Source organism: Silurus meridionalis, chromosome 17 (assembly GCF_014805685.1).
Source record: "Silurus meridionalis isolate SWU-2019-XX chromosome 17, ASM1480568v1, whole genome shotgun sequence".
Taxonomy (NCBI): domain Eukaryota; kingdom Metazoa; phylum Chordata; class Actinopteri; order Siluriformes; family Siluridae; genus Silurus; species Silurus meridionalis.
The window spans coordinates 29063666-29082642 of record NC_060900.1 but is presented as its reverse complement, the minus strand read 5'-3'; the positions used below and the strand labels follow the sequence as shown (position 1 = coordinate 29082642).

Here is an 18977-nt window from a genome sequence, read left to right as displayed (position 1 = left end):
ATACCTCAATCACCTCAGTCCTTAATAACCTCATACCTCAATCACCTCAGTCCTTAATAACCTCATACCTCAATCACCTCAGTCCTTAATAACCTCATACCTGAATCACCTCAGTCCTTAAAAACCTCAAACCTTAATAACCTCATACCTCATTTAGCTCCAGGGTAATTATTCACACTATTTATTTTGTTAGTAATTTTGTCTTAAATGCTGAAATACACAAAATAAACATGCTCTTTATTTCACAGTGGATCATCATGACCTCATCAGACTGGCTCTGTTTGATCTCCACTAAACTTGATAGCATTTGGATTCTGTAAAACACTGTCTTGTTTTCCCTCTGCATGTGTCTATATGAGAGATTTATAAAGGTATGAACTTTAAAGAAATATTATCTTTACAAATTTAATGTTGATAGATAGGTGTGATTTTTACTGATATGTAATTTATAAAGATACAAACTTTAAAGAGGTGTGAGCTTTACAAAGATGTGAACTTTACAGTGATAAACTTTACAGAAATATAAACTTTACAGGCATATAAACTTTACCAAAAAAGAACTTTACAAAGATACGAACTTCACATAGATTTGAACTTTACAGAGATATAAAGTTTACAAAAAATAACTTTACATAGATGTGAACTTTACAGGCTTGTAAACTTTACAGAGATGTGAACTTTGGCACTGACCAATTTTTTTAAATATGTGGGGTTATTTGAGTAGGCAGAATCTGGATGTGACAAGGTGAAATGGTCTCTTAAAGATCATAAAACACATCAGTCATATATATTTTTAGAGTGAGAATTACTCTCTTACTTATTATCTGAAATAAGGACACATCTAGTGTTCCCTTAACAGGGTACTCACCTGTATTCATCACGTGTGTGTGTGTGTGTGTGTGTGTGTGTGTGTGTGTGTGTGTGTGTGTGTGTGTGTGTGTGTGTATACAATAATAGAGCTGTAGTGCCATCTGGTGGTGTTTTGTATTTTCTACACTGTTCATTTCCAGGATTTCACTCTTGATTCTCACACCCATTAGAGTTACACCCATAAGTCAGGTCACTCTTAGTGTCGGTCTGAAGTCCAGATAAATGTGGAGGGTTGTGTTATGAAGGGCACCCACCATAAAAAACATGTGCCACATCAAATATGCGGATCACAAACTAACTAAATGTTATACCGGATCAGTCGAGGCCCGGGTTACCAACGACCTCCAATTGGGCTACTGTTGGCTGAAGGAGGAGAAGGAGAGAAGGAAGACGTCTACAAAGACAGCAGGAAAAGGAGAAGTGGAGGAGAGTGGAAGTTCAGGTTGGTACTTTAAATGTTGGTAGTATTTAATTCAATTTAATTCATGTTTATTTATTTTGCACTTTTAATAATGAACATCATCTCAGAGCAGCTTTACACAGATAATGTGGTGATAAAAATGAAGATGTTCTTTATAAGTGTAAGTTTGTCCCTGATGAACAAGTCGGTGGAGACTGTGGTGAAGGAAAATCAGAATGCAGAAGGAAGAAACCTTGAGAGGAACCAGACTCAAGAGGGAACCTCATCCTCATCTGGGTTCCACCGAATGTCCATTTATTACAGATAAACGATGTTGAGGTGCAGTGATGAAGATCAGATACAAACTGTAGTTCTGAAGTCAGTGTAGCAGACTGTTGATATTAACTACAGTCCAAATACAAATCCTCAGAGTTCCTGTTCTTACTCCGTAATTTCATGGATCTCCAGGGCATTAATGAGAAACATCTCCAGCTGCACAGAGTCGCCTCCAATCGAAGAAAAATGACTGGTAAAGGGAGAGAGGGAGCTGATATGATGGAGAGGAGAAAGGTAGATATGTTGTGTGTTCAGGAGACCAAGTGGAAAGGGAGTAAGAGCAGGAACATTGGAGGTGTTTAAACTGTTCTATCATGGTGTGGATGGAAAGAGAAATGGTGTAGGGGGGATTCTGAAGGAAGAGTACAGTAAGAGTGTAGTGGAGGTGAAGAGAGTTTCTGATAGGGTGATGAACATGAAGCTGGAAATTGAAGGGGTGATGAGAAATGTCATCAGTGCTTCTGCTCCACAAGTGTGTTGTGAGATGGAGGAGAAGGAAAGATTCTGGAGTGAATTAGATGAAGTGGTAGAAGGTGAATCTAGGAATGAAAGATTGCTGATTGGTGCAGATTTTAATGGGCATGTAGGTGAAGGGAACAGAGGTGATGAGGAGGTGATGGTAGATATGGTTTTAAGGAGAGGAATGTGGAAGGGCAGATGGTAGTAGATTTTGCTAAAAGGATGGAAATGGCAGTGGTGAACACGTATTTTAAGAAGAAGGAGGATCACAGGGTGAGGTATAAGAGTGAAGGAAGGTGCACACAGGTGGAGTATGTCCTATGCAGGAGATGCAACCTGAAGGAGATTGGAGACTGTAAGTTGTTGGTGGGGGACAGTGTAGCTAGACAGCATCGGATGGTGGTCTGTAGGATGGTTTTGGAGGTGAAGAAGAGGAGAAGGAGAGTGAGGACTGAAAGAAGAATAAGATGGTGGAAACTGAAGGAGGAAGACTGTAGTGTGAAGTTCAGGGAAGAGGTCAGACAGGAGCTCGTGGTAGTGAAGAGGTGCTGGATGATTGTGGAACTACTGCAGAAGTAATGAGGGGGACAGTTAGAAAGGTACTTGGTGTAACATCTGGAAATCAAAAGGAAGACAAAGTATGTGGTGGTGGAATGAGGAAGTGCAGGAGAGCAGAAGGAGAAAGAGGTTGAAGAAACAGAACTGGGATCTACAGAGTGATGAGAAAAGTAGGCAGGAGTACAAGGAGATGCAGCAGCAGGTAAAGAGGGATGTGGTGAAAGACAAGGAAAAGGCATATGAGGAGCTGTAGGAGAAGTTGGACACTGAGGAAGGAGAAAATTTTTAGCGATTGTCCAGGCAGAGGAACCAAACTGGGAAAGATCTGCAGCAAGTTAGAGCAATAAAGGATGGAGAGGGAAATGTGTTGACTAGTGAGGAGAGTGTGTTGAAAAGATGGAGGGAGTATTTTGAGCAGCTGATGAAGGAGGAAAATGAGAGAGAGAGAAGGTTGGATGGTGTGGAGATGTGAAGCAGGAAGTGGATAGGATTAGTAAGGAGGAAGTGAGAGCAGCGATTAAGAGGATGAAGAGTGGAAAGTCAGTTGGACCAGATAGAAGCATGGAGATGTTTAGGAGAGATGCAGTGGAGTTTTTAACAAAAGTATCTGAGTATCTGAGTGAACTTCTGTACCAGGATGATCCTCCACGCCTACTTAGATCAAAATGTGCAGGCTATTTGTTGGTACCTCAAATAATGAAGACTCCAGCAGGGGGCAGATGTTTCTATTATAAACCCCACAGTTATGGAACAACCTTCCAATCAGTGTTGGGACTCAGACACAGTCTCAGTGTTCAAGTCGAGGCTGAACACATATTTATTTAGTGGAGTGTTTAGTCAGTAGATTTCTTTCTTAGGTAAAGGAGCAGATCTGGAGGGATCATGGATATGGAGTGTTTGGTGAACTGGGATATTTGGATGCTGTCGTCTCCTCACTCTCACACGTTCACTCAGGTTTGTTGATGGTGGTGTGGTGGGTCGTCTCTTATCCCAGAGATCCTCATGTCTGTGTTTCCTTCTGCTTCTCCCTTTTAGTTCTGCTGCCAGAGTGAATCTTACCAGAGTCCAAACTGCACAGTGACATTAACTTTCATACAACAATAAAGAGACTTAATAATCCATATCTTTCTCTTCCTGTCACCCTCTCTCTCTCTCTCTCTCTCGCTCTCTCTCTCTCTCTCTCTCTCTCTCTCTCTCTCTCTCTCTCTCTCTCTCTCTCTCTCTCTGTCTCTCTCTCTCTCTCTCTCTCTCTCTCTCTCTCTCTCTCTCTCTCTCTCTCTCTCTCTCTCTCTCTCTCTCTCTCTTGGTTGAGTTAAACATGCTCCTGAGGCTCCAGTGATCACTGTTCCTGCCCCTCGTCCCTCAGTGGATCTTCCCACTTCGTCCAGGTCTGCCTCTGGATAGTGTTCTCTTCGACTGGAGGCCACTCTGTGCAGCTTGGGATGGTTTCTCATCAACGCCTTGGGTGGTTCCATGAAATTCCGGAGTAAGAACAGCAGCTTTGAGGATTTGGACTGTAGTTAATGTCAACAGTCTGCTACACTGACTCAGGACTACAGTTTGTATCTGATCTCCATCACTGCACCTCAACATTGTTTATCTGTAATAAATGGACATTCGGTGGAACCCAGATAAGGATGAGGTTCCCTCTTGAGTCTGGTTCCTCTCAAGGGTTCTTCCTTCTGCCATCTTCATCAAAGAACATCTTCATTTTTATCTCCACATTATCTGTGTAAAGCTGCTCTGAGACAATGTTCATTTTTAACAAATAAACATGAATTGAATTGAATTAATTTGTAGTAGGAACGACAAACTGGTTTAAGGTGGGGGTGGAACTGCATCAAGGATCGGTTCTGAGCCCCTTCCTGTTTGCAGTGGTAATGGACAGGTTAAAGAACGAGGTCAGACAGGAGTCTACATGGACTATGATGTTTGTGGATGATATTGTGATTTGTGGTGAGAGTAAGGAGCAGGTGGAGAAGATCCTGGAGAGGTGGAGGTACACGCTGGAGAGAAGGGGAATGAAAGTCAGTAGGAGTAAGGGAAAGTTTATAGGACTGTGGTGAGACCTGAGATGTTGTATGGATTAGAGACAGTGGCATTAAGTAAAAGACAGGAGGTGGAGCTGGAGGTAGCAGAGCTGAAGATGTTGAGATGTTTGTTAGGATTGATGAGGATGGACAGGATTAGAAATGAGTTTATTAGAGGGACAGCACATGTAGGACGTTTTGGAGACAAGGTGAGGGAGGTGAGATTGAGATGGTTTGGACATGTGCAGAGGAGGGACATGGGGTATATCAGTAGGAGAATGCTGAGGATGGAGACACCAGGAAGGAGGAAAAGAGGAAGACCAAGGAGGAGGTTTTCTGGATGTGGTGAGGGAAGACATGCAGGTAGTTGGTGTGAAAGAGGCAGATGTAGAGGACAGGGGGGTGTGGAGATGGATGATCCGCTGTGGCGCCCCCTAATGGTAGCAGCCGAAAGAAGCAGAAGAAGAAGACTCTGATTCTCATGTATTTGTTTATTATGATGAAATTTAATATTTTATTATATTATAGTTTGCTGTTCATTTTCTTCAACACACACACACACACACACACACACACACACACGCGTGCACGTTTATTGAACCGGTACTTGCTCTACTGAACCGGAAGTAAATCTGTATTTTTTTTTCTCACGTGTGTAAATTCCTATAAGTGCTGTGACCATGTGCATCTTCATTTCCACATTTACACTTTATAACTACAGGCTGTAACTCTGTAGAGCTTTTTACTTTTTTTTGTGAAATCTTCTTAACTTATAATGAACGGTATAATGAATCTTCTTCTTCTTCTTCTTCTTCTTCTTCTTATTTCGGCTTCTTCCATTAGGGGGCGCTACAGCGGATCATTCGTCTCTACATCTGTCTCTTCAGACCAACTTCCTGCATGTCTTCTCTCACTACATCCATAAACCTGTATAATAAATATAAATACTTATAATTAATACCTTATTTTATAATTCTATTTCATGTAAATGTCATTGCTAATTCGGGTTAAATTAACGATTTAAAAAATCATCATAATATTATATAAAACCACATTCATTACATGTTTAATAAATACTTTTAGAATAAAATAATAATTTTAAAATTCTGAGCCTCAAGCCTCGGCTGGACTTGAGACGCGCACTTCCGGTAGGGAGGGGTTTACTTCCGGTGGGCTCGTACCGCTGTGTGTCATGGGCATGGAGCGGTTTTATCCCTAAAACAGATCAAAAGCAAATAATCGGATTGAATGTGATTTTAAACTCGAGTTAATGATCAGCGGGGATCTGGTTTACTGTATACAGGGACAGGAGAGGGACAGCGGGACACAAAAACCTTCAGCACACGGTAATGTACCGACAACCGACTAGCTAACCGTGCTAATGCTAACTCTCACATTATTTATTTATTTATAGTTTAATCAGAATAAACAACACTTTTTATATGAACTTTATTGTCACTAACGCACTCTGAAATATAAAGTTATAAGTTAAAGTGTTTATTTGTGATTTATTTGTTATAAATGTAATTTATTAATGAATTAATGATTAGTTGTAGTTTATCTGATTTCTGTTTTTAATTCAGTTTTAATTCCACACTGAGCTCTTTCCTGTGGGCGGGGCTTCATCACGTGACTACAATATAGCGATACGTGGTGATATATATTATCATGATGATGGTGAAGATGGTGATGATGATGGAGATGATGATGATGATGATGATGATGTTAGTGGAGATATGTTGATGACGATGAGGAGAGTGGAGATAATGATGTTGATGGTGTAGATATGTTGATGATGGTGGAGATGATGATGATGATGATGATGTTCATGATGATGGTGGAGATGTGTTGATGATGATGATGATGATGATAATGGTGGAGTTGATGATGATGATAGTGGAGATGATGATGATGATGTTGATGGTGGAGATAATGGTGAAGGAGATGTTGTTGATGATGGTGGAGAAGAAGATGATGTTGATGATGATGGTGGAGATGAAGATGATGTTGATGGTGGAGATATGTTGATTATGATGATGATGGTGGAGTTGATGATGATGATAGTGGAGATGATGATGATGATGATGATGTTGATGGTGGAGATAATGGTGAAGGAGATGTTGATGATGATGATGGTGGAGATGAAGATGATGTTGATAATTGAGATATGTTGATTATGATGATGATGGTGGAGTTGATGATGATGATAGTGGAGATAATGATGATGTTGATGGTGGAGATAATGGTGAAGAAGAAGATGATGATGATGTTGATGGTGGAGATAATGGTGAAGGAGATGTTGATGATGATGATGATGATGATGGAGATGATGATGATGATGATGATGATGATGATGGAGTTGATGATGATGATAGTGGAGATGATGTTAATGATGATGTTGATGGTGGAGATAATGGTGAAGGAGATGATGATGAAGATGATGTTGATGGTGGAGATATGTTGATGAAGGAAATGATGATGGTGGTGGAGATGATAGTGAAGTACACAATGAAGATGGTGATAATAATATTGTATACCCCAGCACGTTTCTGGTTTCTGTTGGTCACACTGTGGTGTGTGTGTGTGTGTGTGTGTGTGTGTGTTCAGGTTGTGAATGCAGGTTGTGAGGATGGTGTCAGGGTTACGGTTGTCACGGCAGCAGCTAAAGCGGTTGGAGGAGCACCGGTACAGCAGTGAGGGAAAATCTCTCCTGGAACCACTCATGCAGCCGTTCTGGTGCTGGCTGGTGGAAAGAGTTCCTCTGTGGGTCGCTCCGAACCTCATCACCATCATCGGCCTGGTCCTCAACATCACCACCACCCTCATCCTCACCTATTACTGTCCTACTGCTACAGAGCAGGTACACACACACACACACACACACACCCTCATCCTCACCTATTACTGTCCTACTGCTACAGAGCAGGTACACACACACACACACACACCTCATCCTCACCTATTACTGTCCTACTGCTACAGAGCAGGTACACACACACACACACACACACCTCATCCTCACCTATTACTGTCCTACTGCTACAGAGCAGGTACACACACACACACACACACCTCATCCTCACCTATTACTGTCCTACTGCTACAGAGCAGGTACACACACACACACACACACACATACACACACACACACACACACTCATCCTCACCTATTACTGTCCTACTGCTAGAGCAGGTACACACACACACACACACACACACACACACACACCTCATCCTCACCTATTACTGTCCTACTGCTACAGAGCAGGTACACACACACACACACACACACACACACACACACACCTCATCCTCACCTATTACTGTCCTACTGCTGCAGAGCAGGTATACACACACACACACACACACACACACACACACACACACACACCTCATCCTCACCTATTACTGTCCTACTGCAGAGCAGGTACACACACACACACACACACACACACACACCTCATCCTCACCTATTACTGTCCTATGCTACAGAGCAGGTACACACACACACACACACACACACACACACACACCTCATCCTCACCTATTACTGTCCTACTGCTACAGAGCAGGTACACACACACACACACACACACACACACACACACACACACACACACACACCTCATCTCACCTATTACTGTCCTACTGCTACAGAGCAGGCACACACACACACACACACACACACACACACACACACACACACACCTCATCCTCACTATTACTGTCCTGCTGCTACAGAGCAGGTACACACACACACACACACACACACACACACACACCCTCATCTTTACCTATTACTGTCCTGCTACAGAGCAGGTACACACACACACACACACACCTCATCCTCACCTATTACTGTCCTACTGCTACAGAGCAGGTACACACACACACACACACACACACACACCTCATCCTCACCTATTACTGTCCTACTGCTACAGAGCAGGTACACACACACACACACACACACACACACACACACACACACCTCATCCTCACCTATTACTGTCCTATGCTACAGAGCAGGTACACACACACACACACACACACACACACACACACACACACACACACACACTCATCCTCACCTATTACTGTCCTGCTGCTACAGAGCAGGCACACACACACACACACACACACACACACACACACTCATCCTCACCTATTACTGTCCTACTGCTAGAGCAGGTACACACACACACACACACACACACACACACACACACACCTCATCCTCACCTATTACTGTCCTACTGCTACAGAGCAGGTACACACACACACACACACACACACACACACACTCATCCTCACCTATTACTGTCCTGCTGCTGGAGCAGGTACACACACACACACACACACACACACACACACACACACACACACACTCATCCTCACCTATTATTGTCCTACTGCTGAGCAGGTACACACACACACACACACACACACACACTCATCCTCACCTATTATTGTCCTACTGCTACAGAGCAGGTACACACACACACACACACACACACACACACACACTCATCCTCACCTATTGTTGTCCTACTGCTACAGCAGGTACACACACACACACACACACACACACACACACACACACACACACTTACCCTCACCTATTACTGTTCTACTGCTACAAAGCAGCTACACACTCACACACACACACACACACACACACACACACACACACACACACACACACTTACCCTCACCTATTACTGTCACACTGCTACAGAGCAGGTACACACACACACATACACACACACACACACACACTCATCTCACCTATTACTGTCCTACTGCTACACAGCAGCCACACACACACACACACACACACACACACATCTATTACTGTCCTACTGCTACAGAGCAGGTACACACACACACACACACACACACACACACACACACACACACACACACACACACTCATCCTCACCTATTACTGTCCTACTGCTACAGAGCAGGTACACACACACACACACACACACACACACACACACACCTCACCTATTACTGTCCTGCTGCTGGAGCAGGTACACACACACACACACACACACACACACACACACACACACACACTTACCTCACCTATTACTGTTCTGCTGCTACAAAGCAGCTACACACACACACACACACACACACACACACACACACACACACACACACACACACACACACACACACACACACCTCACCCATTACTGTCCTACTGCTACACAGCAGCCACACACACACACACACACACACACACACACACATCTATTACTGTCCTACTGCTACAGAGCAGATATACACACACACACACACACACACTCATCCTCACTTATTACTGTCGTACAAACACACTGTGTGTGCGTGTGTGTGTGTGTCTGTGTGTGCAGGCTCCGAGGTGGGTGTACCTGGCCTGTGCTTTTGGGTTGTTTATCTACCAATCACTGGACGCTATTGACGGTAAACAGGCGAGACGGACCAATAGCAGCACTCCACTCGGAGAACTCTTTGACCATGGCTGTGACTCACTCTCCACTGGTGAGACATCATACTGTGTGTGTCTGTGTGTCTGTCTGTGTCTGTATGTTAGTGTGTGTGTCTGTCTGTGTTTGTGTATCTGTGTGTGTGTATGTGTGTATCTGTGTGTGTGTGTGTTGTGGTCACACACCCTCACCCGTATGTTTATGAATTTGATCCTGACGTGTAACAGCAGCCCAGGCATGTAAATAAAACCTTTATACCGTGTAACTGGTGTGTGTGTGTGTGTGTGTGTGTTTTTGTGTGTGTGTGTGTGTAGTGTTTGTGATTCTAGGAACATGTATAGCAGTTCAGATGGGGACGAATCCTGACTGGATGTTCTTCTGCTGTTTTGTGGGTGTGTTCATGTTCTACTGCGCTCACTGGCAGACCTATGTCTCAGGAACACTGCGCTTTGGAATGTGAGTCCACCAACATCACCTCCAACTACACCATCTCTACAATCATCACCATCTTCAACATTACTTCCACCATCATCTCCACTACCAACAATAACCAACATCACCTGTATCATCTCCACTAGCAACACCAGTACTACCATAACCATCATCATCACCAACACCACCTAATCATCTCCACCATCACCTCCACTATCTTCATCACCAACACCACCTAATCATCTCCACCATCATTATCACCATCATTATCACCAACACCACCTCATCATCTCCACCATCACCTCCACCATCATTATCACCAACACCACCTAATCATCTCCACCTTCACCTCCACTATCTTCATCACCAACACCACCTCATCATCTCCACCATCACCTCCACCATCATCACCAACACCACCTCATCATCTCCACCATCACCTCCACTATCTTCATCACCAACACCACCTCATGGTGATGACAATGGAGTTGATGATGATGGTAATTATCTCCATTATCATCACCACCACCTCAATCACCATCTAAAACATTTCCACCATCATCACCTTCACATCATCACCAGTGTTATCTCTACCAACATCAACTCTTCCATCATCACCTCTACTCTCATCACCATCTTCTTCACCAACATCAACGACATCATCACATCACCTTCATCTCCACCACCACCACCACCACCATCATCTCCAATTATTGCCAACACTTTCTACACAAACTGCATTAAAGTTGACATGTCATATAATTAATATTAATGATAATAATAATAATAATAATGAGAGTAGTGTGTGTGTGTGTGTGTGTGTGTGTGTGTGTGTGTGTGTGCGTACAGATGAAGTGGATTTATCACACAGGTGTAGATGTGAAGATCAGGATGGTGAACTTTGCTGGTGAACTCTGCTGTTTCAGCTTGAGCTGTCATGATTTAATTGTAATTGTGTGTGTGTGTGTGTGTGTGTGTGTGTGTGTGTGTGTGTGTTGGAGCAGTATCGATGTGACTGAAGTGCAGATCTTCATTATAACAGTGTACCTGTTGTCTGCGTTTGGAGGAAGTGCGTTATGGCAGTGTGTGGTAATTCACTTCTTCACTTCACTATGTCTGTGTGTTAGTACATAAAACCTACACACTACATACACAAGCGTAAACACACCAACCACTGATTCTAAACACTGTGTAACACCAAACCACCAAAAACTGACATGTAAATAATAAACACCATTAATTAAAATTTTATCCCAACAACCACACAACTGCAGCCTCACACACACACACACATGCACTACAGTCTCTCGCACTAGCATTAGTCACACACACTCGCACTACAGTCTCTCACACTGGCATTAGTCACACACACTTACACTGCAGTCTCTTACACTCGCACTACAGTCTCTCACACTAGCATTAGTCACACACACACTACTTTTCTGATCTCTCACACTGCTTTTCAGTCTCACACTCGCACTACAGTCTCTCACACTGGCATTAGTCACACACACTGCACTCACAGTCTCACACTCGCACTCACAGTCTCACACTGCACAGTCTCTCACTGGCATTAGTCACACACTGCACTACAGTCTCACACTGGCATTAGTCACACACACTCGCACTCGGTCTCTCACTCTCACTACAGTCTCACACTGCTTTTCAGTCTCTCACACTACAGTCTCACACTGGCATTAGTCACACACACTCGCACTCGGTCTCTCACTCTCACTACAGTCTCTCACTGGCATTAGTCACACACACTCGCACTCTGGTCTCTCACTCTCACTACAGTCTCACACTGCTACAGTCTCACACTGGCATTAGTCACACACACTGCACCACGGTCTCTCACTCACACTACAGTCTCACACTCGCTACAGTCTCTCACACTACAGTCTCACACTGGCATTAGTCACACACACTCACTACAGTCTCTCACTCGCACTACAGTCTCACACTGCTTTTCAGTCTCTTACTGGCATTAGTCACACACACTCGTGCTACAGTCTCTTACACTGGCATTAGTCTCACACACTGGCATTAGTCACACACACTGCTTTTCAGTCTCTCACACTACAGTCTCTCACACTGCACTACAGTCTCTCACACTACAGTCTCTCACACTGGCATTAGTCACACACACTGCACTACAGTCTCTTACACTCACTGGCATTAGTCACACACTGCTTTTCTGGTCTCTCACACTGCTTTTCAGTCTCTCACACTGGCATTAGTCACACACACTCACTACAGTCTCTTACACTCGCACTACAGTCTCTCACACTGGCATTAGTCACACACACTCGCACTACAGTCTCTCACACTGGCATTAGTCACACACACTCACACTACAGTCTCTCACACTGGCATTAGTCACACACACTCGCACTACAGTCTCTCACACTGGCATTAGTCACACAAACTTGCACTACAGTCTCTCACACTCGCACTACAGTCTCTCACACTCGCACTACAGTCTCTCACACTCGCACTACAGTCTCTCACACTCGCACTACGGTCTCTTACACTGGCATTAGTCACACACACTCGCACTACGGTCTCTCACTCTCGCACTACAGTCTCTCACACTCGCGCTACAGTCTCTTACACTCGCACTACAGTCTTACACACTGGCATTAGTCACACACACTCGCACTACGGTCTCTCGCACTTGCACTACAGTCTCACACTGGCATTAGTCACACACACACTCGCACTACAGTCTTTTACACTCGCGCTACGGTCTCTCACACTTGCACTACAGTCTCTCACACTGGCATTAGTCTCACACACTCGCACTACGGTCTCTCACTCTCGCACTACAGTCTCACACTCGCACTACAGTCTCTCACTGGCATTAGTCACACACACTCGCACTACAGTCTCTTACTGGCATTAGTCACACACACTCGCACTACGGTCACACACACTCATCTACACAACATCTTACTGATGTTTGAGTTTATAAATGATTATTAGTTTTTGTTAGTGAGGTTGTGTATCAGGATTAATATTCTGTTCTTCTAAATCTATAGGGGAAATGTGTGTGTTTGTGATTAAACCAGGTTCCGGTGCTAAATGTAAAGTTGAAGATGATTCCTGCCTTCCTGACCTTCCTGGGTGCAGTCTTTTCCTGCACAAACTACTTCCGGGTGATCTTCAAGGGGGGGATGGGCAAAAACGGATCCTCCATCGCAGTACGTCTGAACACCACCTGTCCAATCACACACTCCTGTTCTCATTATTTACTTCCATCACAATTATTCTCAGAGTACAGCTTTCACTCAGAATCAGATACAGAATCAGATTAGCCTTAATGACCACAACATGTAATTAATCACCAGTATGTAGTATCAGAGGGAATCATGAATCTGCTGGAGATCTAAAACACGGCTCTTAACGAGCTGTTAGATCTTACTGCATAAACCTGAAGCACATGTTCAATCTGATGTGCTTTGTGTTCAGTTCATGTGCATGCTCACTAGGGGGCGCTGTGCTGCTCCAGTAGGCCCTGTAATAATCGAAACGTTCTCATTATACATTTATTAATAACACACTCCGTAAAAACGTTAAACTGCGAATGATTTCTTTCTTTCAGTGACTTGTTTTCTTTTATATATTTATTCTCATAAATATTTATTCTCTCTCTCTCTCTCTCTCTCTCTCTCTGTTTCTCTCTCTCTCTCTCTCTCTCTCTCTCTCTCTCTCCCCTCTCTCTCTCTCTCTCTCTCTCTCTCTCTCTCTCTCTCTCTCTCTCTCTCCCCTCTCTCTCTCTCTCTCTCTCTCTCTCTCTCTCTCTCTCTCTCTCTCTCTCTCTCTCTCTCTCCCCTCTCTGTTTCTCTCTCTCTCTCTCTCTCTCTCTCTCTCTCTCTCTCTCTCTCTCTCTCTCTCTCTCTCTCTCTCTCTCTCTCTCTCTCTCTCTCTCTCTCTCTCTCTCTCTCCCCTCTCTGTTTCTCCCTCTCTCTCTCTCTCTCTCTCTCTCTCTCTCCCCTCTCTGTTTCTCCCTCTCTCTCTCTCTCTCTCTCTCTCTCTTCTCTCTCTCTCTCTTGCTCTCTCTCCCCCTCTCCCTCCCTCTCTCTCTTGCGCTCTCTCTCCCCCTCTCCTCTCTCTCTCTCTCTCTCTCTCTCTGTAGGGGACGAGTGTTCTCTCTCCAGCGTACCACATCACAGTGGTGTTGCTTTTGGCTCTGTTAGTGTATAAAATATCAGCTGAGCAACTGTTTGAAAAACATCCCAGTCTCTTCGTTTTAGCGTTCGGTTTCGGCTCTGCTAAACTCACCAACCGCCTGGTGGTAAAGACGCACCACAACATCTACATCAAATGCACAACATCTACACAACACCTATACCACATCTATACAACACATCTACACCATCTACACACCTACACATTATCTGTACAACATCTACACTTTATTTCAACATTCAATCTCAGACAGCGTGGTGCAGTGTGAGATGTGATGAGGTCACTGAGGTAAGATGGTGCTGGTCCATTTTCGGTCTTGTAGGCAAACATCAGTGTTTTGAATCTGATATGTGCAGCTACTGGAAGCCAGTGAAGGAGCAGCAGTGGGGTGGTGTGGGAGAACTTGAGCAGATTGAACACATGTGCAGCTGTGTTTTGGATAATTTGCAGTGGATGAATAGCGTTCAGGGGAAGACCTGCCAGCAAAGAGTTGCAGTAGTCCAGTCTCAAAATCACAAGAGACTGAACAAGCACCTGGGCAGCCTGTGTGGACAGAAATGGTCGAACCCTTCTGATGTTGTAGAGAAGAAATCGACAAGAACGAGCAACATTAGCGACATGTGGGAAGAAGGACAGTTGATTGTCCATAGTTACCCCAAGGTTACGAGCAGTGGCTGAAGGTGAGAGCAGAGAGTCATGAAGTGTTATTTGGAGATCTTTACCTGGAGATTGATCACCAGGGATGACCAGCAGTTCTGTTTTGCTGGGTTTGTTTTTAATTCATAAGCACTCATCCATGAAGATATATCTATTGAGCATTGCGAGATCCGAGCGGAAGCTGTTGTATCTGATGGAGGAAAAGAAAAGATGAGTTGAGTGTCATCTGCATAGCAGTGGTAAGAAAACCCATTTGAGGATATGACTTCACCAATGGAGTGGGTATAGAGGGAGAAAAGGAGGGGACCAAGTACAGAGCCTTGTGGGACACCTGTGGTGAGTCTGCATGGGGCAGATGTGGATCCCCTCCATGTTACCTGGTATGAGCGACCTTCCAGGTAGGAAGCAAACCATTCCCATGCTGTTCCGGAGATACCGAGGCTCCTGAGGGTAGACAAGAGAGTCTTGTGGTTGACTGTGTCAAATGCTGCTGAAAGGTCCAGGAAGATAAGTACAGATGACAGCTTGGCTGATCGAGCAGCATGCAGTTTCTCAGAAACAGCCAAAAGGGCCGTCTCTGTGGAATGTGCCGCTTTGAACCCAGACTGGTTTGGATCATGGAGGTTGTTCTGTGAGAGATAGACAGACAGTTGGTTAAAAACAGTGCGTTCCAGAGATTTAGAAAGAAAGGAGAGAAGTGATACTGGTCTGTAGTTGTTGATGTCTGATGGATCCAGAGCAGGTTTCTTCAAGATGGTAATGACCCTTGCTTGCTTGAAGGTGGTTGGCACATGGCCAGATGTTAAGGACCCGTTAATGATTGTGGAGATGAAGGGCAGAAGATCTTGTGTGATGGTCTGAAGCATAGTTGAAGGGATTGGATCCAGAGGACAGGTGGTGGGATTGCAAGATTGGATGACTTGCAGTATCTCATCTTCTGTTAAGGTTGAGAAGCTTGATAGAGACGTAGTGGATTGTTGGCTGTGTTGTGTAGTCGTTGTTGGGGAAGAAGTGAAGGTCTGGCAGATTTTCTTAATCTTTTCATCATAGAAGGAGGCAAAGTCATTAGCAGTTAGGGAGGATGGAGCAGGTGTGGCAGGGGGGTTGAGTAGTGAAGAGATGATGTTGTGGATCTTATGAGGATCTTGTGAAGAGGCCTTAAGCTTTTCCTTGTAGAAGGCAGTCTTACAGATGATGTACATCATCTACACATCTGTACAACATCATCTACACATTTACACATCATCTGTACAACATCTACACATCATCTGTAGATCATCTACACATCTGTACACCTACACCTGTACATCATCTACACATCTGTACATCATCTACACATCTGTACAACACCTACACCTGTACATCTACACATCTGTACAACATCATCTATAGTCAAGTCAAGTTTATTTGTATAGCGCTTTTCACAACACACATCGTCTCAAAGCAGCTTTACAGAAATCAACAGTGAAGGTGAATGGTGTGTGTTTGTCCCTGATGAGCAGCCATGAAGACTGTGGCAAGGAAAAACTCCCTTAGATGTTATGAGGAAGAAACCTTGAGAGGAACCAGACTCAAAAGCAGAACCTCATCCTTATTTGGGTGACATCAAGAGTGTGATCATAAATCTTTCAACAATACAGAACACTGGAAAGTGAGAACTAACATGATTACTGGAGTATAAGATTATAGGTAATGATCTTTCTACAGTCTTTGGTATAAAAGTTGGAGCTACTGAGCTCAACATTTGTGATCATCACAGATCCAGCATCAGCTTCTCCGTGCCAGAGCCTTTAAACACTTCAGGAGGTCCAATGTCAAACTCCACACATGTAGCGGGATCCAAATGGCACTGGTACGTCTCTAGATGGTTCAGGATGTTTGTGAGTTCGGCATCTTCTTCTTTAATGGTCCAAAATCTTCATGAGGTGGGAGGTGACTGGAACTGGCCAAACCTCAGGATGTCTCGGGATGGGGAGGGAAAGAGAAGCAGTGGAGAGGAATTAGCGTAGCTGCTGTTCATGATATTAACAGCACAAGTTGATAATGTGCATGTGATCAGATGTTCTGGAGCACAAGGTTATGATGTGATGTGTGTTATGTGTAGAACTCGCTAAAAACATACGTCTTTAATCTACACTTAAACTGGGAGAGTGTGTCTGAGCCCCGAACACTGTCAGGAAGACTATTCCAGAGTTTAGGAGCTAAATGTGAGAATGTTCTACCACCTTTAGTGGACTTTGCTATTCTAGGAACTACTAGAAGCCCAGAGTTTTGAGATCTGAAGGAGCGTGATGAATTGTAGTGTGTTAGAAGACTGGAGAGATACATGGAGATAAACCATTTAGTGTTTTGTAGGTAAGAAGCAGTAGTTTGTAGTCTATTTGAAACTTAACAGGAAGCCAGTGTAGGGATGAGAAGATTGGGGTTATGTGCTCATATTTTCTCGACCTTGTGAGATCTCTGACTGCTGCATTCTGAACTAACTGAAGCTTGTTTATTAATGACGCTGGACATCCACCTAGTAATGCATTACAGTAGTCTATTCTGGAGGTCATGAACGCATGGACGAGCTTCTCTGCATCGGATATAGACAACATATTTCTTAGCTTAGAAATATTTCTAAGGTGAAAGAAGCTGTTTTTGTAACTTGGTTGATGTGATTTTTAAAAGACAAGTTGCTCTAAAATAACTCCCAGGTCTTTTACTGTTGAACTAGTGGTTACAGAACATCCGTCTAAATGCAGGTTGAGATGCTGGAGCTTCTGTGTACTGGTTTTTGGGCCGATGAGCAAAATCTCCGTCTTATCAGAATATAAAAGTAGAAAGTTATGGGTCATCCAATCTCTTATTTCCTTAACACACTCAGTTATCCGAGTTAATTGAGTGTATCGTCTGGTTTAGATGAGATATATAGCTGGGTATCATCAGCATTAACCTGGATAGCTCTCCATTTAAATCTACAAAAATGATAACGATAGGACAGGTAGGATTTAAACCAGCTTAATGCCTGTCCCTGAATGCCGATGTAATTCTGTAAGCGATCTAGGAGGAGATCATGATCTATAGTGTTGAATGCAGCACTAAGATCTAGTAAAACTAACAGCGAGATGAAGCCTTGGTCTGAAGCTAAAAACAGGTCATTAGTGATTTTAACTAGAGCAGTTTCTGTGCTATGATGGAGCCTGAAACCTGACTGAAACTCTTCCAAGATATTGTTCTCTTGTAAGTAGGAACAGAACTGGGCACGAGGAATAGATACGGTTTCTATAAACTGGACTGTGTGTGAACTTGTAACTATTTGGTCTGTTGTATTCGTGTTCTTATAGTTAAAGATTTCCTGATGTCTTACCAGTCAGATGGTGTGAAGTATCCTAGAGATGTTATCTGATAGCACTGCTGCTTCAACTCTGCTGGGGTGCAGGCCATCAGGGCGGAAGAACCTCAGACGCTCCCAGAAACAGTTCCAGTTATTAACAAAGAGAAGTTTGTGCTCTCGACACCATGACTGTAACCATTCATTTAGAGCTAAAAGTCTACTAAACTTCTCAGCCCCTCGCTGGTAAG

General features: G+C 43.8%; 1 protein-coding gene across 1 annotated transcript in view; it reads left to right on the top strand.

The window, feature by feature from the left end:
* The first annotated feature begins 5791 nt into the window (after positions 1–5791).
* The window catches only part of cept1a (choline/ethanolamine phosphotransferase 1a), a 16494-nt gene continuing 3308 nt past the window's right edge, over positions 5792–18977 (top strand). Inside the window, exons 1-7 of the mRNA XM_046872150.1 lie at positions 5792–5999; positions 7261–7513; positions 10041–10188; positions 10448–10589; positions 11570–11654; positions 13637–13768; positions 14704–14862. Of these exons, the coding sequence (XP_046728106.1) occupies positions 7268–7513; positions 10041–10188; positions 10448–10589; positions 11570–11654; positions 13637–13768; positions 14704–14862 (912 nt within the window). The 5' untranslated portion in view covers positions 5792–5999; positions 7261–7267. The remainder of the gene's footprint in view (positions 6000–7260; positions 7514–10040; positions 10189–10447; positions 10590–11569; positions 11655–13636; positions 13769–14703; positions 14863–18977) is intronic.